The sequence below is a fragment of the Nerophis lumbriciformis genome, linkage group LG21, assembly GCF_033978685.3.
Source record: "Nerophis lumbriciformis linkage group LG21, RoL_Nlum_v2.1, whole genome shotgun sequence".
Taxonomy (NCBI): Eukaryota; Metazoa; Chordata; class Actinopteri; order Syngnathiformes; family Syngnathidae; genus Nerophis; species Nerophis lumbriciformis.
Genome location: NC_084568.2, coordinates 14,287,501 through 14,311,500, shown reverse-complemented (window position 1 = coordinate 14,311,500; position 24,000 = coordinate 14,287,501). Strand labels below are relative to the sequence as shown.

General features: G+C 39.1%; 1 protein-coding gene across 6 annotated transcripts in view; it reads left to right on the top strand.

Moving 5' to 3' along the window:
- ca14 (carbonic anhydrase XIV) overlaps positions 1 to 24,000 on the top strand; it is a 50,088-nt gene that overhangs the window by 9,460 nt on the left and 16,628 nt on the right. For all 6 annotated transcript variants that reach the window (XM_061982928.2, XM_061982926.2, XM_061982927.2 and 3 more), the window contains exons 3-8: positions 9,883 to 10,062; positions 10,216 to 10,361; positions 19,883 to 19,978; positions 20,062 to 20,128; positions 20,240 to 20,397; positions 21,698 to 21,824. In XM_061982928.2, the coding sequence (XP_061838912.1) occupies positions 9,883 to 10,062; positions 10,216 to 10,361; positions 19,883 to 19,978; positions 20,062 to 20,128; positions 20,240 to 20,397; positions 21,698 to 21,824 (774 nt within the window). The remainder of the gene's footprint in view (positions 1 to 9,882; positions 10,063 to 10,215; positions 10,362 to 19,882; positions 19,979 to 20,061; positions 20,129 to 20,239; positions 20,398 to 21,697; positions 21,825 to 24,000) is intronic.

The following is a 24,000-nucleotide window of genomic DNA, read 5'->3' as shown; positions in this document are numbered from 1 at the left end:
AGTGCTTTTTTTTTAATGATAGAGAACAACTGTGTGTCGGGTGCTTCTTGTCGTCATATTTCTTCCAGTATCTCTCCATCTCTCTGACTCAAAGTGCACAGCCTGTGGGTTTAATGTACGCAATATAATATCTTAGTCGCTCAGTCGTTTCTTTTTTTCAACGGAGAGAGACGTTAATGTTTCTTGTTTTCATGTCAGCTTTTACAATAGCTTCTCCAGTAAATGAACAGTTTTACGATCATTTGAATTGAAAACGTCGGAGGTTTTGCCGCCGTTTATCATTACATCCCTCGTTGGCACTAAACACATAAGAGTGAATCAACAAAAACATCTATGGAAAAAAACAAAAAAATAATATTTGCAAACAAGGGCTGTGTTGAAATGAGTCCGGTGAGGACTATCAAAACAAGTTCCTGCAAATTGAGTAGGATTATTTTCCCACCCCGTGTGTCATTATACCGGCCTTTTCTCCCTCTGCTCCCCCTCGCCACGCGTATTAGTTACAGTCCAGCAAGCTGGCGTGAGCGCGGCGGTCACACGGAGATGATGGAAGGGAAGGAAGCTCGCAAGCGGGGGAAAAAAAGGCGAGCAAGTGCACATGATGACAGTGAAAAGGGAGAGAGAGAGAGGCTGCAGGAAAGGAGCGGGCGAGCGACGGGGAGATGGGACGGGCTGAAGCATGCCAAATTGTGTCCTGTATTGTTTGTGCAGCACAATAACCTGTGTGTTTATTGTGCTGCGGACCCACACGGACTGTGTGTATCCGCGCACAATGACAACGTGGGTGTGGACCAAGCATGTAGTGTACACACGTGCAGTACCAGACGCTAACTGGTGTCCATTCTGCTTCTTTAGGGCCTTTTGATGGACTTGACTTTGCATGTGTGTGTGTGTGTGTGTGTGTGTGTGTGTGTGTGTGTGTGTGTGTGTGTGTGTGTGTGTGTGTGTGGGTGTGTGTGTGTGTTCTTGTATTGCTACCCTTCTTGAGACATCAACAAGGAAAAGTACCTTCCATATGAGGAGCGGTGAACAAGTTAGGACTAAATCATGGTCCCAATACAGAAAACCATTGCATCTAATAAGAGAATGTCTCATTTGCACCCCTGGTGGTGAAATATGTCAAAATTAGGGTGGTTCCAAAAAGGAGGGATTTTTCAAATTGACTGTGTGTCGGTTTTAAAAGCGCTCCCCCCTCTGGTCAACATATGAAATAACAAGTGTGTGTAAAAATTTGAAGTGCTCCCCCTCTGGCTAACATATGTAATAACAAGTGTGTGTATGCAATTTCAATGTGCCCCCTTTGGCCCAAATTAATAAAAAAAATTTTAAAAAAAAATGTATATAGAGACATACTGTAATAACTTGAAGTAAATAATGAAGATTAAAAACCAATTACAAACAAAACAAATAAAAACATTATTCACTAAAAGCTGACTTTTTCTCACAATGTGTCGACTTCTTTCTTATAAAATTGTGAACAAGTTCTCATATTCTTTCTGTTGCTGTAATATTTCAATATTTTCTCGTAAAATGATTACTTTTTTATGTAAAATGATAACTTTTTTCGGTGTCAGTTTTAAAAGTGCTCCCCCTCTGGTCAACATATGAAATAACAAGTGTGTGTAAAAATTTGAAGTGCTCCCCCTCCGGCCAATATGTAATAAGGGACGGCGTGGCGCAGTGGAAGAATGGCCGTGCGCGACCCGAAGGTCCCTGGTTCAATCCCCACCTAGTACCAACCTCGTCATGTCCGTTGTGTCCTGAGCAAGACACTTCACCCTTGCTCCTGATGGGTGCTGGTTAGCGCCTTGCATGGCAGCTCCCTCCATCAGTGTGTGAATGTGTGTGTGAATGGGTAAATGTGGAAGTAGTGTCAAAGCGCTTTGAGTACCTTGAAGGTAGAAAAGCGCTATACAAGTACAACCCATTTATCATTTATTTATAACACATCTGTAAGAAATTAAAATGCGCCCCCTTTGGCCAAAGTTAATTTAAAAAACAAGCAAACATGTATATAGAGATATACTGTAATAACTTGAAGTGAATAATGATTGTTAAAAAGAATTACAAACAAAAAATGTAAAACATTTAAAATGAACTAAAAGCAGTCTTTTTCTCACAATGTGTCAACTTTTTTCTTATAAAAATTGGGAACAATTTCTCATATTCTTTCTGTTTCTGTAATATTGCAATATTTTCTCATAAAATTATTACTTTTTATGTAATATTACTTTTTAAAGCAAAATGGTGACATTTGTTGTATAAAATGTTGACTTTTATCACAACATCGCCAATTTTTGTTGTTCTTGTAAAATAGTGAAATTTTTTAGTAAAATTCTGACTTTTGTCATAATTTTGACAAGTAAAATTCCGATTATTACTATAATATTGCCAACATTTTAAAGTTTTCTTATAAAATTGTGACTTTTGTTGAGTAAAATTACGACTCTTTTCATAAAATTGCCAAACTTTCAAGCTTTTCTTGTAAAATTGCGACTGTTGTTGAGTAAAATTCCAACTTTTAACATAATATTGCACAAATGTTCAGTTTTTCTTGTAAAATTTTGACTTGCGTTTAGTAAATTTACGACTTTTATTATAATACTGACACAATTCTAAGTTTTTCTTGTGAAACGAACTTTTTTCTTGTGAAATTCTGACTCATTTTTCACAACAAGCTTTTTTATATTTGCATAGTATGTATATATTAATAATGTTGTAAATACAAATCTTTATATATCTAGAAAGGGTGGTCCTAAAGAGGTAGGCATTTTTCTCAAGAAATTAACAAATACATGAAATGTGCGCGTGTGTGTGTGTGCGTGTGTGTGTTCATGTATTTCTACCCTTCTTGAGACATCAACAAGGAAAAGTACCTTCCATATGAGGAGCGTTGAACAAGTTAGGACCGAAATCATGGTCCCAATACGGAAAACCATTGCACCTAATAGAGAGCCAAATACTAGAGTCCGTGAACATTGCTCCAAAGTCAGGATTTTTTTGTTGATTTAATGTGCATACAAAAGTAAACACTGACAGGTGCAAAGGCAGCAATATATGATAAAACAAGACGGCAGCTAAAGAAGGACTTCCCTATTCATCCCCGAAAAAACCCGCCAGGTGAACAGCTGATTTTATGACTTCCGGTGCTGACGTACGACAACCCGCATTCCATATGTGACCATAGGATGAACAAATACACTACGGTACTAAGACTATAGTGGCCATTAACAGTTAGCTTCTACAGCTGGGTTGCCCAAAGTGCGGCACAGGGGCCATCTGTGGTCCGTGACTCGTTTGTCATCGGCCTTAAGCACATTACAAAAAACAAAAAATAGAGATCTCATTTGCACCCCTGGTGGTGAAATTGATCAAAATTAAAGTGGTCCCAAAAAGGAAAGATTTTTTGAATTGACTGTGTGTCGGTTTTAAACGTGCTCCCCCTCTGGTCAACATATGAAATAACAAGTGTGTGTAAAAATTTGTAGTACTGCCCCTTTTGGCCAACATATGTCATAACAAGTGTGTGTAAGAAATTGAAATGCGCCCCCTTTGGCCAAAATGTATGAAAAACAATAAAATACTTAAATAGAGACATACTGTAATAACTTGAAGTAAATAATGAAGATTAAAAAACAATTACAAACAAAAAATCCCCCCCCCCCAAAAAAAATTCACTGAAAGCTTACCTTTTTTATATTTGCATCGCTTGTATATATTATCAATGTTGTTAATACAAATCTTTATATATCTAGAAAGTGTGGTCCTAAAAAGGTAGGCCTTTTTCTCAGATCTCAAGAACGTAACTAATACAAGTGTGTGTGTGTGTGTGTGTGTGTGTGTGTGTGTGTGTGTGTGTGTGTGTGTGTGTGTGTGTGTGTGTGCGTGTGAGGCATGTTGTGTGACAGTATAGCAGAGTTATTCAACTCAAGGCTGGGGGTGGGTTTGCAGAAAGCTAGTGACTGGATTGTTGTGGGTGAGCGCTGGCGATGTCTTCCTTTATGCTAATTTGTATTTCCTGTGCAATGTCACGGCAAGGCTCGTCACATTTTTCAGACTACAAATGGATTGCATGGTCAGGAAAAAAGTTGTGAATTAAAATGCTGAAAAAACTAATATATATATATATATATATATATATATATATATATATATATATATATATATATTGTATGTAAAATACACTTTTCCACCACTTGTGGCAGTAATGACAATAGCAAACAAACAGAAGAAGTCTGGCGCTAAAGTCATAAAGAAGTTTTTTTAAGCGCAAAAATTATGACTTAAAGTGGTGAAGCTGTATTTTCATTTGCACTTGAAATTTATTGACATTTAAGAAATTACTTATTTTACAACTGCTTCATTTTATTTACATATATTTTTCATTGGTTTTTATGAGGCCCTTCTTTCAATTAGTATTTTGTTATTGTAATGAGCCTGACCAAAGCCTTGGTAATAATATAATATAATATAATAATACAATATAATATAATATATATACCTGTATATTTGTGATTAACTCGTGCTTTCATATCATTGGACAAGGTTTATAAAAATACTGAAAAAGGTTCAAAAATACTGAAAAAGCAGACAATACTTTCTTCTGTTCTTTGCAAGTTATGATGACTTCCCATTTTTTTTGATGTGGATCACGTGATTTTTTTCACAAAGCAGATACCAACACTGATAGTCATATGTTGATTATCGATACTGATATCAATCCTTTCACTTTCCCTACGCGAGCCTTTCCAAGACCATTGAACCGCCTTCCATTTCTATTTGGAACTTAGTGTTAATATTTGAGTGGGCCCCGGGCCCTTCTGTGGTAGAAAAGTTGGGCCCCGAGGTCAAAAATGTTAAGAACCTCTGTTCTATATGACTTTTTATTTATTTATTTGGCAGCTAAAATGATGATGATGAGATATGTATTTTATCATGATGAGTTATTTATCGCTGAAGTGTAAACTATTAATATGTCACTTATTTGTAAGCGTGTGTGTGTCTTTGTTCCTGGCTGCACTGAGGTGGACCGTGAGCAGACTTGTTACCATAGAGACCTCCATGACGACGAACGGCGTCCTATTTTTGGGGGGGATTGATGTTGCTGTGGCGGTGAGAGAACTAATAATGGAAGCTGATTCTCTCCGGTGGCGAGGCCATGAAGGCATGAAGGTGGTGCTGGGAGTGAACCATTACCGTAGTGGTTGTCATCATGGCGGCCATTATTGTTGTTGATCCGACGGTTGTTGTGCCCTTTTGTCTCCGGTTTTTTCTTCCTCTATACCGGCTGTCCCTACAGAGAAAAGTCTATTATTACACATGACACAGTTGGTAATTCTTTATTTTACATGTCAAGACAACAACAAAAAAATGCTATCCGAAGAAAAAAATATAAGCTATTTAAAATAATAGGCTCCAATGACTTCACATCAAATATACCACTTGCATATTTTGGGTTTGGCCATTGTAAAAAAAAATACAATAATAAAAATACAACTTTAGAGCAGAGGTCCCCAAACTAGGCAGACAAAATGTTTTAAATCTGTCCTGTCTCACCGTTAAGGCCAAGAGTCAGCAACCCGCGGCTCTTGAGCCGCATGCTGCTCTTTAGCACCGCCCTGGAGCTTTTTCAAAAATGGAAAAAGATAGAGGGAAAAATATATTTGTTGTTTTGATAATGTTTCTGTAGGAGGACAAACATGACGCAAATCTTCCTAATTGTTAGAAATCCCATCCATCCATCCATCTTCTTCCGCTTATCCGAGGTCGGGTCGCGGGGGCAGCAGCCTAAGCAGGGAAGCCTAGACTTCCCTCTCCCCAGCCACTTCGTCCAGCTCCTCCCGGGGGATCACGAGGCGTTCCCAGACCAGCCGGGAGACATTGTCTTCCCAACGTGTCCTGGGTCTTCCCCGTGGCCTCCTACTGGTCGGACGTGCCCGAAACACCTCCCTAGGGAGGCGTTCGGGTGGCATCCTGACCAGATGCCCGAACCACCTCATCTGGCTCCTCTCGATGTGGGAAGTTGGTGGGATGTTAGAAATCCCACTGTTTATATTAAACATGCTTCACTGATGAGAGTATTTGGCCAGCACCGTTTTGTCCTACTAATTTTGTTGGCCCTTGAAGGCACCGTAGTTTGTTTACATACAACTTTCTCCGACGCCGCCACAGAAAGACGTGTTTTATGCCACTCTCTCTTTCCCTCATTTTGTCCACCAAACTTTTTATGTTGTGCGTGAATGCACACAGATGAGCTGTGTTAATGTTATTGACTTGTGTGGGGTGCTAATAATCCATGCTAACATGCTATTTAGGCTAGCTGTGTGTACATATTGCATCATTATGCCTCGTTTGTGTCATGTCTGTGTTGATCATGTTTTTGTTTTAGTCATGTTTTGTTTTGTTTAGTTATTGGACTCTTTAGTTTCTGGTTGATCACTCCCTTGTTTTGTTTCCATAGCAACCCATTAGTTTTCACCTGTCACGTCACGCACCTGTTTCACGTTTTGAGTCACGCACATGTTTTCGTTAATCATGTCTGTGTTATTTAAGCTTTTCTCTTTCTGTTGGTCAGTCTGGCGACATCCACATTTATGCTCTGCACATTCCTGACACTTTGTTTCATGTCCATCGTTCATGCTGCTCCTTTAGTCCATGCCAAGTAAGTTTTTGTTTATTAATGCGATAGTCTTTTTGGTTTCATAGTTTGTTCTCCGCCACTGTGCGCGCTTTTTGTTTGTACTTTTTTGATAGTAATAAAGAATTATGTACTCACATTCCCGTCTCGCCCGAGCCAACTTTCCGTTGCCTTCCAGAAAAACGAAACCCAAGGACCAAGTCTTGACATTATGTCGCCTCATGTAAAAACGAAACCCAAGGACCAAGTCTTGACATTATGTCGCCTAATGTCAAGACTTGGTCCTTGGGTTTCGTTTTTCTGGAAGGAGCATAAATGTGGATGTCGCCAGACTGACCAACAGAAAAAGAAAAGCTTAAATAACACAAACATGATTAACGAAAACAGGTGCGTGACGTGACAGGTGAAAACTACTGGGTTGCTATGGGAACAAAACAAGGGAGTGATCAACCAGAAACTAAAGAGTCCAATAACTAAACTAAACAAAACAAAAACAAAAACATGATCAACACAGACATGACAGTTTGTAGCTATATTTGAGCTCATTTTAATTTCCTTTACTTATGTCCTCTGTGTATTTAATTTATACTTGCATGACACATTGTCTGTATGTAATATTGGCTGCATTTCTGATTGTCTGTCATGTTGTTCCAGACCACAGCAAAGTTTATCATGTTGTTCCAGACCACAGCAAACATTACCCAGCTTGCAAAGATTGTAATAAATCTATTAGAAGAAAACAACCTGCATTTGGCAGTTTTAAAGCAGTAATTTCCAGGAGTTTTCTCACCCTCTGAGACACTTACTTAATGTGTTGCCTTCATTATAACACTTACATAAGGTGTTTTACTTTTTGCGGCTCCAGACATTTTTGTTTTTTGTATTTTTGGTCCAATATGGCTCTTTCAACATATTGGGTTGCCGACCCCTGGTTAAGGCAAATCATATTGTTGATGTACACATTTACTTCACAACACGGTAGGATACTTCTCTTCTTGCCTTATTTGTGTTTGACTTGATTCAATGTTTGGATATATTTAGTATTTTCTTATTTGTATATATATATATATATATATATACACACACACCCTGACATGAGCCACGTTAATTTTCTCCTCGGTCACTAAATGTCTATGGAAGTAGTGGAGATGGAAACTTCTTCCATCATCTCTTTTAAGGAACGTGAAGTCTGAGTTTACCTCTCAAGGTCCTCGGCTGTGTAACTCAGTTCCTAGTGCATGGGTCAAATGGTGTGTCCAGTCAGCAGCATTGGTAGATTCACAGACATCTGTTGAAGCTGAGGAGGCGTCTTCAGGTTGTTGGATCGTAACATTGAGTCTGCTGCTACTGCTTCATTATCCTGGAAGAAACATAACCACGCACACAGAACAACTTTGAAATATATCTGTAGATGTATCAATAATGAAGATTTTAGTTCAATTACATTGCCGACATTTTTCAATGTTTACTCTATTTACATTGCAGATTGTCACTGAAACAGTCATGGAAATAAGGAACATGCACTGAATGAGAAGGTGTGTCCAAACTTTAGTTTGCTTCTTTTATGAATTTATTATGGGTCTACTGAAAATGTGAGCAAATCTGCTGGGTCAAAAGTATACATACAGCAATGTTAATATTTGCTTACATGTCCCTTGGCAAGTTTCACAGCAATAAGGCGCTTTTGGTAGCCATCCACAAGCTTCTGCTTGAATTTTTGACCACCCCTCTTGACAAAATTGGTGCAGTTCAGCTAAATTTGGTTGGTTGGTTTTCTGACATGGACTTGTTTCTTCAGCATTGTCCACACGCTTAAGTCAGGACTTTGGGAAGGCCATTCTAAAACCTTAATTCTAGCCTGATTTAGCCATTCCTTTACCACTTTTGACGTGTGTTTGGGGTCATTGTACTGTTGGAACAGCCAACTGCGCCCAAGACCCAACCTCCGGGCTGATGATTTTAGGTTGTCCTGAAGAATTTGGAGGTAATCCTCCTTTTACATTGTCCCATTTACTCTCTGTAAAGCACCAGTTCCATTGGCAGCAAAACAGGCCCGTAGCATAATACTACCACCACCATGCTTGACGGTAGGCATGGTGTTCCTGGGATTAAAGGCCTCACCTTTTCTCCTCCAAACATATTGCTGGGTATTGTGGCCAAACAGCTACATTTTTGTTTCATCTGACATCACATGGACAAAGAGAAGACCTTCTGGAGGAAAGTTCTGTGGTCAGATGAAACAAAAATGTAGCTGTTTGGCCACAATACCCAGCAATATGTTTGGAGGAGAAAAGGTGAGGCCTTTAATCCCAGGAACACCATTCCTACTGTCAAGCATGGTGGTGGTAGTATTGTGCTCTGGGCCTGTTTTGCTGCCAATGGAACTGGTGCTTTACAGAGAGTAAATGGGACAATGAAAAAGGAGGATTACCTCCAAATTCTTCAGGACAACCTAAAATCATTAGCCCGGAGGTTGGGTCTTGGGCGCAGTTGGGTGTTCCAACAGGACAATGACCCCAAACACACGTCAAAAGTGGTAAAGGAATGGTTAAATCAGGCTAGAATTAAGGTTGTAAGTCCTGACTTAAACGTGTGGACAATGCTGAAGAAACAAGTCCATGTCAGAAAACCAACAAATTTAGCTGAACTGCACCAATTTTGTCAAGAGGAGTGGTCAAGATTTCAACCAGAAGCTTGCCAGCTTTTGACCCAGCAGATTTGCTCACATTTTCAGTAGACCCATAATAAATTCATAAAAGAACCAAACTTCATGAATGTTTTTTGTGACCAACAAGTATGTGCTGCAATCACTCTATCACAAAAAAAATAAGTTGTAGAAATTATTGGAAACTCAAGACAGCCATGACATTATGTTCTTTACAAGTGTATGTAAGCTTTTGATCGCGACTGTATATCCATCCATTTTCTACCGCTTGTCTTGTCCCTCTCGGGGGTCACCTATCCGCAGGTGCATGTCTTATATTAATATATATATATATATATATATATATATATATATATATTTGCAATTATTATATTTGCAGGTCATGTGTTGTGTATAATCCAGCAGGTGGCGCATGAATCCCCAACACAGTACCAGTGCAGTGTCAATACAGGTAGTGAGTGTGCCATACTCTCACTGAGGCGTCATTAATCCGTCGCTATTGTTGAACCAGCTGGACACTTGCCTCGACTGCGCCACCCCGGGGCCTTTGATTCACACCTGTGTCTTTTCCCCGCCTAAGGCCTGGTGGGTCAGTCTCAGTGGTCGGAACATTTCCCAGAGTGCGGCGGCAGCTCCCAGTCTCCAGTGGACATTGTGACCACGCAGACCAAATACGACCCCGGCTTGTCCCCCCTGACCCCGCTGGGCTACAGCCAGCACGGCAACAGACCCTTCAGCCTGTACAACAACGGACACACAGGTAACCAAGGCAACATTCGTTTTTTTTCCCTTTTCCCAGGTGTCCGGGCAGCGTCACGCGCCCGCCAGCTGGTCGTGGTCACACCTCAGCAACATGGCTGACGCTTTCGAGTTGGCTTTGAAATGTTTTTGCTTGCACGGCTTTCACTGTCAGCTGTGATTGAGCTGCCGGACTGGATGAGCCTGGGTGGTCTGCCCTGGCTCTTCTCCGCCGTACAAATGCACCTCCACTGGGGCAGCGGCGGCCCAAATTACGGCGGCAGTGAACACACCATCAACGGCCAAAGTGCTGAGGCGGAGGTAGGTGTTGCAAAAACTCAAATCTCAGCAAATATCGGTTGAATATTTGGCACATTTTTGTAGATATGACCTCAAATAAGCAAATTGGCAGGGATGTCAAACTGGTTTTCATTGAGGGCCACGTGGCAGTTATGGCTGCCATCAGAGGGTCACTTAATGTATTAATAATGTATGAATTCACCTCTGGATTTCAGTATTAATTATATACATTGTTTTAAGTAGACTGTTGATTTTACAGTACAAACTTTACATTTACAAAATGTTACTGTAAAATAGTGTTTTTTGTTTTTTTTCTTACAACATTACACGGTAAATATAAAAAACAGTACCACTTTTATTTTTTTATGGGAAAAATCTGGCAGCTCAGTTGCCAGAATTTTTGTTAAATAGTTTTTTTTTACAGCATTATATTGTTAATGGAAAAACAGTACAAGTTCCTTTTTTATTCTGGCAACCGGTAACACTTTAGTATGGGGAACACATATTCACCATTAATTAGTTGCTTATTAACATGCAAATTAGTAACATATTGGGTCTTAATTAGTCATTATTAAGTAGTTATTAATGCCATACTTGCCAACCTTGAGACCTCCGATTTCAGGAGGTGGGGGGGCGGGGGGGGGGGGGGGGGGCGTGGTTGGGGGCGGGGTGTGGTTAAGAGGGGAGGAGTATATTTACAGCTAGAATTCACCAAGTCAAGTATTTCATATATATATATATATATATATATATATATATATATATATATATATATACAAGAAACACTTGACTTTCAGTGAATTCTAGCTATAAATATATATTTCTTTTATTATATATATATATATATATATATATATATATATATATATATATATATATATATATATATATATATATATATATATATATATACATACATATATAAAATAAATACTTGAATTTCAGTGTTCATTTATTTACACATATACACACACATAACACTCATCTACTCATTGTTGAGTTAAGGCAGTGGTTCTCAAACTTTTTTGGTCATCCCCCACTTTGGACAAGGGGGAGTTTTCAAGCCCCACCTACCCCCATCGCCCCAACAGAACGCTAATGCCAAGCTTAACATTTTCAAATGTATTGAACATCAAGTAACATCAAGTTGTATACATTCAAACGCAATAACATAAAATAACATCAAGTTCAATAATAAATAAAATAACTGTGCAGCTGTGGTATAGCTTGCATCAAGTTCAATAATAAATAAAATAACTTGCATCAAGTTCAATAATAAATAAAACAAAAGTGTTATAACTTGCATCAAGTTCAATAATAAATCAAGAAAAGTGTTATAAGTTGCATCAAGTTCAATAATAAATCAAATAAAAGTGTTATAACTTGCATCAAGTTCAATAATAAATCAAATAAAAGTGTTATAACTTGCATCAAGTTCAATAATAAATAAAATAACTTGCACCAAGTTCAATAATAAATAAAATAAAAGTGCCACTTTGCAATCTTTGCAAAAAAAAGAGGAGCTATGCATTTGGCAAGACAGGGCAAGTGACAGCACTTTGCCCCAGGAGAGCCACTTTTCTTCACTGTGAAACAGCACGGCTGTGTGATCAGCTCCCATTTCGTCACACAGTGCAGAGAACAGTCGCGCTTTCAGTGGTCGTGTTTTGATCAAATTTACCGCGCTCACAACATGTTAAAACCTCATTGAGTTCGGGGCTGAGCTGCCTTGACGCGAGTGCTTCCCGGTGAATGACACAGTGTGTCCAATGCGCATTTGGCGCAACCCTCTTTATTAGAGCCTGCAGCTTGTTTCTTGACCCTGCCATGGTCTGTGCGCCATCAGAGCAAAAGCCCACACCGTTTTCCCATTTAAGGTCGTGTTCTTTGAGGAAACTGTCCATTATCTTGAACAGCTCATCAGCAGTGGCTCTATTTTTTATGTATTTGCAAAACAGCAAATCCTCGCACAGCGACTCGCCATTCACAAAGCGGACGTATGCGATGAACAAGCAGTCTTTATTGCTGTCAGTAGCTTCGTCCACTTGTAAAGCAAAACGACTTTCTTTTAATTTGTCTACGAGTTGTTCCTCAAGATCACTTGCATTGTCGCATATACGTCTCGCCACTGCGTCGTTTGACAGTGGGACAGCTTTTAATTTTGCTGCGCTTGTCTCGTCAAGTTTGTTCCGCTTAGCCCCGCCCCCATTAGTTACTGTTGCTATGTCTGTCAAACGTTCGCTCCTCCCTAGAAATTTAAAGCCTACAGGAAATATAAGTAATTTACATTTATTTATATAGCAGATTTCACAGACAGAATTACAAAGTGATTTACAGTGTGTATAGAAAATGAAAGTATAATTAAAAAAAAAAATCTAAGAATATTAAAAAAAAAAAAAAAAAAATAAAGTTAAATTTCCTCCCGTTCCTCGCGCCCCACCTGTCATGTCTCTATTCCCCACCAGTGGGGCGCGCCCCACACTTTGAGAAACACTGAGTTAAGGGTTGAATTGTCCATCCTTGTTCTATTCTCTGTCACTATTTTTCTAACCATGCTGAACACACTCTTTGATGATGCATTGCTGTGTGGCACGCACAAAAGTGCTTTCATCAAATGCACTAGATGGCAGTATTGTCCTGTTTAAGAGTGTCACAACATTGCTGTTTACGGCAGACGAACTGCTTTACGGTAGACGAAAACGTGACTGCTGTTGTTGTGTGTTGTTGCCGCGCTGGGATGACGTTAATGAAACTGCCTAACAATAAACCCACATAAGAAACCAAGAACTCGCCCTCCATCATTCTACAGTTATAACGTGATTGGGCAGGTACGCTGTTTATATTGTGGGAAAGCATGGACCTGAGTCTGTCACGTGGGGTGCGCATGGTGATGCGGGGTTTTGTTCTCCCAGGAAGCAAAGGACGAATCCGGACAGGACTTACAGGTGACGACTTGATTTAATAGAAAAATAACACAAAACTGGTACAAAACAGAAAACAAACCGACAGGAAGAGGTGCCGAACGCACTGGAAGCTAAGGCTAACACTTAGCACAGACTAGGGAACTTAGCTGAGTCTAGAATCAAGAACGAACTTACGTGGCAGTCGCGTGATGCAAAAACAAAGAAAGCAGAACGAGTAATGAACAAAGGTGGGCTTAAATAGCGTCTCTGATGAGCAACAGGTGCGCGTGCAAGGCAGGTGAAAATCAAGTAACCATGGTGACGAAACAAACTCACAGGTGCACAAGTAATAATAAAAGGAGTCCAAAACTAACCAAACATAACTTAACAAAACATGATCCGACCACGGATCATGACAGAGTCCGCCTGAATTTCGGGAGATTTTCGGGAGAAACTGTGTCCCGGGAGGTTTTCGGGAGAGGCGTTGAATTTCGGGAGTCTCCCGGAAAATCCGGGAGGGTTAGCAAGTATGATTAATGCCTTATTCTGCATGGCCTTATTATACAACCAGTAAGCCATTAACTAAGAGTCTTCCCTCAATAATTATTGCTTATATTAGTAACCCTAACCCTTATATATTGCTCTAGTGTCCAAATAACTCTAAATTAAGTCTTTGTTACTTTAATAAGAAATTAATTAATGGCGAATATGTTCCCCATACTAAAGTGTTACCTGGCAACTTAACTGCCAGTTTTTCCTACCGTTAAAAACAAATGTACCGTCTTTTCCATTTACAGTAATAGTTAAAAACAACAACCGTAGATTTTACAGTCTAAAACTGGCAGCTCAGTCAACAGAATTTTAATGCAAAGAACAGTAGGGTTCTTTTCAATTTACAGTAATATGCTGTAAAGAACAACGTAAAATGTATTGTCATTTTTATGAATTTTTTGGGTAGCTTGCTGTAAAGTTAAGTATTTTTATTCAGACAAAAACATGTTTGGAAAGTATGATAATATACTGTAATATTTGTTGCAATATTGGATACTATTCAAATTTAAAATGTATGCAATTTCAAGCAGTACATATATTTTTCTGTCACAATGAAAAAAATCAATTACATTTAGTGAGAAAATATAAAGTACTTTATTGATACATATTTGCAGGTGTTTGCAGGCCAGATAAAATGATGTCGCGGGCCAGAGCTGAGTTTGACACCTGTGACCGAGAGCATGCTTTATCAGTATCATGCAGTATAATGCTTCATACCCCGCTTTGAAAAGGTGTGCACTACAAAACGTGCTCGTTGTAGCCAGCCATTAAACCCGACTTCCTCATTTTGATTTAAAAAACTGCACAAATTGTTCTATTCATTGTTTGTTTTGTCATTTGAACTGTTTTATAGATTGTGCTTCTAAGTTAATGTTGCTGATCAATTTGAATGTATTATTTATTGAGTTTATTTAATTAAATTTTTCACTATACTGTGGTTCAAGTCGTTAAAAAAAAGTTCATAGTTTAAATAAAGATTTATTATTTTTTTCCACTTTAATTTTTTTCCGTTGCAGACTAAAAAATAATGTTAAAGTTATTTGTTGTAAGTTGGTCTATATTTTTTATTTGTTTTCTTTAATGTTAATAAGGATGCAATGGTGTGCAGAGATGTATTTATAACAACTTTATAGACAATTTATACTATTTACAGTCGTGTCGGAGAGTGGGGGGGAGCAAAATATTTTCTTATTAGGGGGGAACAGAAAATAAATTAGTCGGTATAACCAAAATTGTTGCACATTTACTGGTTGATATAATATAAATAATGAAGTATTAATTAACTGTTTTTTTGTTCGTTGACAGTTTTCGTCCTTGTATGAATAAATGTTTCTGTGGCTAAACGATCTAAAAAACAAAAATAGGTGCATTTTGTTAGTTGCTGTGGTGGACTCCAGGTTTATACTACCATTTTTTTATTTTGAAGCTCACTATTTTACTTTTTTTTTTTTTTTACTGACCAGGAAGACATTAGGAAGAAGAAAACATTTTGCACCCCGCCGTCTCACGCCACAACTATAAATAGTATAATTTGTCTATAATACTGTTATACGTACACCTCTGCATAACATTGTGTTCTTATATACAAAAAAGAAAACAAAAATAAAAGAATCTAGATAACTTACAACAACAAAAACTTTAGTAACATTGTTTTTTAGTCTGTAACAGAAAAGTTTTGCATGAAATAAAAATTCAATCTTAATCTAAACTATAAAAATGTTTTGACAGATTTAAGCCATTGGATACTAAAAACTGTAATTAAAAAAACTCAATAAACAATAATACATTCAAATTTAGCAGCAAAATCATTTCAGAAGCTCAATAAATAAAACATGTTAACCTACAAAAACAAAAATCAATAAAACAATTTATTGCCAAACTCCCTCTAAGTAATGTTGCAATTTAACACCAACAAAGCAAATACAAAAAGCTTGAACGTAAAGTAAGGCTCCACTCTTCCAAAATGCACTTCAACAAGTCAACAAAATCAACAAAGCTCATCTTTGTGCACTGACGCACAGTATAAAACGTTTGGTGGACAAAATGAGACAAAGGAGTGGAAATAAACACGCCTTTCTGTGGCAGCGTCGGAGAAAGTTGCACATGTAAACAAACTACGGTGAATTCAAGGACCACCGAAATTAGGTAAAGTAAAGTAAGACAAAGAAAACAATCTGACGTTGTCCTTATTTTTTTGTTTTAATGCCATGATTTTAATAGTCCGGCCCGCGTGTGCACAGATTTTTCCTCCATGCGGCCCCTGAGCTAAAATGAGTTTGACACCCCTGTCCTACATTATCCATATTAAAACAATTACATTATTTTTCATTTTATTATATTTTTAAAAAAGCTCCACGGAGCCACTAGGGCGGCGCCAAACAGCTGCATGCGGCTCTAAAGTTGCGGGTTGCCAATCCCGATCTAAGGTCTCGCTTAGGCTAAAGGTTTGGGTCAGATGAATGCAAAGTCCACAAATACAATGCAGGAACTAGGGTTGTACGGTATACTAATGAATCGTATTCGATACTATACCGCCTCTAAAAAGTACTGGTCCCCCACCCATTGGTGTCATCACGCTTTAAGATACGGTTACCTATCTAGCGGCTAATGACTCTTCACAGTCTGCAGTGTTGTAACACCTTCTAAATCATTATTCCTTGTTTCCATGGAAACAAGTCAAGTACATTTATTTCAATAATCATCCCCGTCGTAGGAGTGATAGCCAGGTATGCTTCACTACACAACAGAGTCATGACTTTTGACGTGTTAAAATGGTCTGAAGATGACAAAGTCAAGACAAGATTACTCTATGGCCAATTATCAACCATTAAGACGACCAACTTCTCTCTGAACACACTACATAAAAGTGAATGAAGTCCATGCTTAGTCAACAGCCATACATGTCACACTAAGGGTGGCCGTATGAACAACGCCAACACTGTCATAAACATGTGCCATATAGTGAAAACACACTAAACAACAATGACAAACACATTTTGGGAGAATATTTGCACCGCAACACAACATAAACACTACAGAACAAATTCCCAGAATCCCCTGCAGCACCAACTCTTCCGGGACGCTACAATATAAACAAACGCCATTGGTGGATCTACACCTAACATCCACTGTAGTGATTCCAAGTACAGTACATCGATATTTTTTAGCGTCACAAAATCTTTCGTTTTAAAAAGAAATTATATTATGTTTATAAACTCGGGAAATATGTCCCTGGACACATGAGGACTTTGAATATGACCAATGTATGATCCTGTAACTACTTGGTATCGGAGTGATACCCAAATTTGTGGTATCATCCAAAACTATTATAAAGTATCAAACAATAGAAGAATAAGTGATTATTACATTTTAACAGAAGTGTAGATAGAACATGTTAAAAGAGAAAGTAAGCAGATATTAACAGTAAATGAACGAGTAGATTAATAATTCATTTTCTACCACTTGTCCTTAATAATGTTGACAAAATAATAGAATGATAAATGATACAATATGTTACTGCGTATATCAGCAGCTAAATTAGGAGCCTTTGTTTGTTTACTTACTACTAAAAGACAAGTTGTCTTGTATGTTCACTATTTTATTTAAGGACAAACTTGCAATAATAAACATATGTTTAATGTACCCTAAGATGTTTTTGTTAAATTAAAGCCAATAATGACATTTGTTGTGGTCCCCTTTATTTAGAAAAGTACTGGTACCAAAATATTGGTATCGGGACGACACTAGTAGGAATAGGGGAAATATAAATGGTAGCCAGAGAATGTGTCGGGGAAGAGGAAGGACAGAATACTCATCCATCTGTCACTGGCACACCAACAACCATGTCCTCTGTGGTGGTCTCAGGTGTGGTCGAGACAATCCGAGCATATTAACGAGGCGTGGAAAATACTGCAAATCAAATCACGAGGAAACCTATTTCAGACCCTGTGCTGTCGAGAGCACGAGCATACGGACTAACTAATCGTCATGAGGGGGGTTGCAGCTTGCTGCCAGGTTTGTTCCCCCGGGATGCAAACGGATCACTCAGGACAGGACTTGCAGGTAGGAGCATGGTTTATGTTTAAAGTCAAAACAGCACCAAAAACAGAAAACTAGTCGAAGGAAAACACGTGCCGATCGCACTTGAAGCTAAGGCAAAAAGTACGCGCAGGAAACGTAGAACTATGGACATGGAACACTCACGAAACTGGCATGAAACAAACAAAGACTTACTCGTAGGTTGCACGAAGCAAACAATGACGCCAGGCCGACTGACTGGCAAAAGCAGGCTTACATAATGCCTCTGATTAGTGTTTGGGTAGCAGGTGAGCGGGCGAACACTAATCAGAGACAGGTGAACACAATGAGCAACCGTGGCAACCAAAACAAACTCAGAGGTGTCACAAACAGGAACTAAAAGGAGTCCAAAACTACAAACCCCGTTTCCATAAGAGTTGGGAAATTGTGTTAGATGTAAATATAAACGGAATACAATGATTTGCAAATCATTTGCAACCCATATTCAGTTGAATATGCTACAAAGACAACATATTTGATGTTCAAACTGATAAACTTTTCTTTTCTTTTTTTTTTTGCAAATAATCATTAACTTTAGAATTTGATGCCAGCAACACGTTACAAAGAAGTTGGGAAAGGTGGCAATAAATACTGATAAAGTTGAGGAATGCTCATCAAACACTTATTTGGAACATCCCACAGGTGAACAGGCAAATTGGGAACAGGTGGGTGCCATGATTGGGTATAAAAGTAGATTCCATGAAATGCTCAGTCATTCACAAACGAGGATGGGGCGAGGGTCACCACTTTGTCAACAAATGTGTGAGCAAATTGTTGAACAGTTTAAGAAAAAACCTGTCTCAACCAGCTATTGCAAGGAATTTAGGGATTTCACCATCTACGGTCCGTAATATCATCAAAGGGTTCAGAGAATCTGGAGAAATCACTGCACGTAAGCAGCTAAGCCCATGACCTTCGATCCCTCAGGCTGTACTGCATCAACAAGCGACATCAGTGTGTAAAGGATATCACCACATGGGCTCAGGAACCCTTCAGAAACCCACTGTCAGTAACTACAGTTGGTCGCTACATCTGTAAGTGCAAGTTAAAACTCTCCTATGCAAGGCGAAAACCGTTTATCAACAACACCCAGAAACGTCGTCGGCTTCGCTGGGCCTGAGCTCATCTAAGATGGACTGATACAAAGTGGAAAAGTGTTCTGTGGTCTGACGAGTCCACATTTCAAATTGCTTTTGGAAACTGTGGACGTCGTGTCCTCCGGACCAAAGAGGAAAAGAACCATCCGGATTGTTATAGGCGCAAAGTTGAAAAGCCAGCATCTGTGATGGTATGGGGGTGTATTAGTGCCCAAGACATGGGTAACTTACACATCTGTGAAGGCGCCATTAATGCTGAAAGGTACATACAGGTTTTGGAGCAACATATGTTGCCATCCAAGCAACGTTACCATGGACGCCCCTGCTTATTTCAGCAAGACAATGCCAAGCCACGTGTTACATCAACGTGGCTTCATAGTAAAAGAGTGCGGGTACTAGACTGGCCTGCCTGTAGTCCAGACCTGTCTCCCATTGAAAATGTGTGGCGCATTATGAAGCCTAAAATAGCACAACGGAGACCCCCGGACTGTTAAACAACTTAAGCTGTACATCAAGCAAGAATGGGAAAGAATTCCACCTGAGAAGCTTAAAAAATGTGTCTCCTCAGTTCCCAAATGTTTACTGAGTGTTGTTAAAAGGAAAGGTGATGTAACACAGTGGTGAACATGCCCTTTCCCAACTACTTTGGCACGTGTTGCAGCTATGAAATTCTAAGTTAATAATTATTTGCAAAAAAAAAAAAAAAAAGTTTATTAGTTTGAACATTAAATATGTTGTCTTTGTAGTGCATTCAATTGAATATGGGTTGAAAAGGATTTGCAAATCATTGTATTCTGTTTATATTTACATCTAACACAATTTCCCAACTCATATGGAAACGGGGTTTGTAATAAAACGTAACAAAAACATGATCGGGACCACGGATCATGACACTAATAGTCCCTCTCTGCAGCTGCATGTGGTGCACTACAATTCTGAACTCTACCCCAACATGTCCGCCGCCATGACGCAGAAGGACGGCCTCGCTGTCCTGGGAATCCTCATCGTGGTAAAAGTCCAAAGACTCACGCCTTACACAAGCGTACGGATTATGTGTCGTTCAAGTAATGGTCCGGTTTTGGGTGTTTTCAGACGGGCGAAGAGACCAACCCGGCGTTTAACAACATCATCAACTACCTGAGCCGCATCAGACACGCGAGTACGTGCTTCAGGCAGTCCATCGTTTAGGTTTCTGGCAATTATTCTGAACTATTCGCCTGAGAGGGTGTTTGGACGACGAGAGTTCCGTTTTCTGTTTTTCCACTGGCAGACCAGAAAGTCTTCATACCGGCGTTCGACGTGCAGTCACTACTCCCCAAGGATCTGGACCGCTACTATCGCTATAACGGCTCCCTGACCACGCCGCCCTGCTTCCAGAGCGTGATCTGGACGCTGTTCCACGAGAGGGTTCAGATCTCCAAAGCTCAGGTGAGGCTGACACAATGACCCCCATGACCACATGCTTCCGTTACAGTCTGTGGAACCTCTAATAGGCACAATAGTGGGTACTTTTCATTGGGAACAAACTCACTCCGGAGTTTTCTACACATCCAGTGTGTTTCCCGCCTCAAACAGATTTGGCACGTCCTGTTCTCCCTTGCTCAGAAATACAGTCATGGTCAAAAGTTGACATACACTTGTAAAGAACATAATGTCATGGCTGTCTTGAGTTTCCAATCATTTCTACAACTCTTATTTTTTTGTGATAGAGTGATTGGAGCACATACTTGTTGGTCACAAAAAACATTCATGAAGTTTGGTTCTTTTATGAATTTATTATGGGTCTACTGAAAATGTGAGCAAATCTGCTGGGTCAAAAGTATACATACAGCAATGTTAATATTTGCTTACATGTCCCTTGGCAAGTTTCACTGCAATAAGACCAATTTTTGAAGCTTTTCAGGTGGAATTCTTTCCCATTCTTGCTTGATGTACAGCTTTAGTTGTTCAACAGTCCGGGGTCTCCGTTGTGGTATTTTAGGCTTCATAATACGCCACACATTTTCAAAGGGAGACAGGTCTGGACTACAGGCAGGCCAGTCTAGTACCCGCACTCTTTTACTATAAAGCCACCCTGTTGTAACACATGGCTTGGCATTGTCTTGCTGAAATAAGCAGGGGCGTCCACAATAACGTTGCTTGGATGACAACATATGTTGCTTCCAAACCTGTATGTACCTTTCAGCATTAATGGTGCCTTCACAGATGTAGAACAGTCTGGATGGTTCTTTTCCTCTTTGTTCCGGAGGACATGACGTCCACAGTTTCCAAAAACAATTTGAAATGTGGACTCGTCAGACCACAGAACACTTTTCCACTTTGCATCAGTCCATCTTAGATGAACTCGGGCCCAGCAAAGCCGGCGGCGTTTCTGGGTGTTGTTGATAAATGGCTTCCGCTTTGCATAGTAGAGTTTTAACTTGCACTTACAGATGTAGCGACCAACTGTAGTTACTGAAAGTGGCTTTCTGAAGTGTTCCATGTGGTGATATCCTTTACACACTGATGTTGCTTTTTGATGCAGTACCGCCTGAGGGATGGAAGGTCCGTAATATCATCGCTTACGTGCAGTGATTTCTCCAGATTCTCTGAACCTTTTGATGATATTACGGACCGTAGATGGTGAAATCTCTAAATTCCTTGCAATAGCTCGTTGACAAATGTTCTTAAACTGTTGGACAACAGCAGGAGGTTTCATTCCTCTGCCCTGCATCTATCTTCTACACAGCTGCTGAAGATGGAAACCATCCTGTACTCCAGTGAAGCTGAGGATGCAGACAGGATGCTGCTGCAGGACAACTACCGCGCCACCCAGCCGCTCAACCACAGGGCCGTCTTCGCTTCCTTCACTGCAGGTAAGGGATATGATTTCATGGACACTTAATGAACGATGTGTTTAAAAAAAAAAAAAGCTCTTAACACTAGAAAGATATAAAAGGTCACGTTCATGTACTGTCACCCAGTGTTGCTCGCCAATATTCAGTTGTTCATCCAGGGGGGTGTCCAAAAACTTATTTTTTATTGAGTGACTGGCAATTTGAACATTACACAGAAAACAGAACATTGGTGTGAGGTTGAAATTCCCACAAAAACGTCCGACTACCTTTGTGGACTACTTAAGGATGGGTACTGAATCCGGTTGTTTTTTGGCAATGACCGAATACCGCTGGTGCTACACGGATTAACGCAAATTAATTTGCATTATCTGGCTTGCGCGTGACGTTACGCCCGGTTGCTCTTTGGCGATCACTCCAGCAGCACTGAGAGCGAACTCAGCCAAACTGCCTCGAGGTAACGTCGCAATTTTCAAAAATCGCTACAACGCAAGTAAAGTAAGGCTCTACTTTTCCGAAAGTGCGCTAGCTTGATGCTACTATACATTGGCTTTGCTATTGACATGCTACTGATTAGCATTAGCGATTTTACATGGCGATTTTGACACCCGCAAATTTGTTAATGAAAACTACGACTAAAATGCACGCTACAACCAAACAGCTGGTGCGTAAAGAGTACAATACTTACAGTATGAACACTTTTTGGGGCGCAACAAAAGACCAGATTCAGCAAAGACTGAACTTACTAGCCAACACACCGTAAACGTTACACTACTGCCATCTAATGTCTTCCTCCTGCACTTGCAAATGACACTCAGAAATGTGATAATGAAACAAGATTTAATAACTGGACAGCAGTTATCAGCTTATTTTTAAATGTTGCAATTAAAAATGAGAATGAGACACACACGCACACACACACACACACACACACACACACACACACACACACACACACACACACACACACACACACACACACACACACACACACACACACACACACACACATCTTGTATTTGTTACTTTCTTGAGAAAAATGCCTACGTCTTTAGGACCACCCTTTCTAGATATATAAAGATTTGTATTTACAACATTAATAATATATACATACTATGCAAATATAAAAAAGTTTGTTGTGAAAAATGAATTGGAATTTCGCAAGAAAAAGGTCAAAATTTCACGAGAAGAACTTAGAATTTTGTCAGTATTCTAATAAAAGTCGTAATTTTACTCAACGCAAGTCAAACTTTTACAAGAAAAACTGAACATGTGTGCAATATTATGATAAAAGTTGGAATTTTACTCAATAACAGTAACAGTAAACTTTTTTATAAGAAAAGCTTAGAATATTGGCAATTTTATGAAAGGAGTCGTAATTTTACTTGCCAAAAGTCACAATTGTAGAAGAAATCTTACAAATGTTGGCAATATTATAATAAGTCAGAATTTTACTTGGCAAAATTATAATTTTGCTCATAAAATGTCACTATTTTACAAGAGCAACAAAAAATAATTGTATATGACCAATGTCACCATTTCGCATTAAAAAGTACTAATTTTACATAAAAAAGTAATAACTTTACGAGAAATATTGCAATATTACAGCAACAGAAAGAATATGTGAAATTGTTCCCAATTTTATAAGAAAGAAGTCGACACATTGTGAGAAAAAGTCTGCTTTTAGTGAATTTTTTTTATTTATTTGCGTTTTGTTTGTAATTGGTTTTTAATCTTCATGATTTGCTTCAAGTTATTACAGTATGTCTCTATATACATATTTATTCATTTAAAAAAAAATTAATTTGGGCCAAAGGGGACACATTTAAATTTCATACACACACTTGTTTTTACATGTGTTGGCCAGAGGGAGAACACTTCAAATTTTTACACACACTTGTTATTTCATATGTTGACCAGAGGGGGGGAACACTTTTAAAACAGACAGTCAATCTGAAAAATCCCTCCTTTTTAAAACCACCCTAATTTTGATAGATTTCACCACCAGGGGTGCAAATGAGACATTCTCTATTAGATGCAATGGTTTTCCGTATTGGGACCATGATTTATGTCCTAACTTGTTCACACCTCCTCATATGGAAGGTACTTTTCCTTCTTGATGTCTTAAGAAGCGTAGAAATACAAGAACACACACACACACCCACACAAAATCATTCGAACTTCGTGTTACAAACTC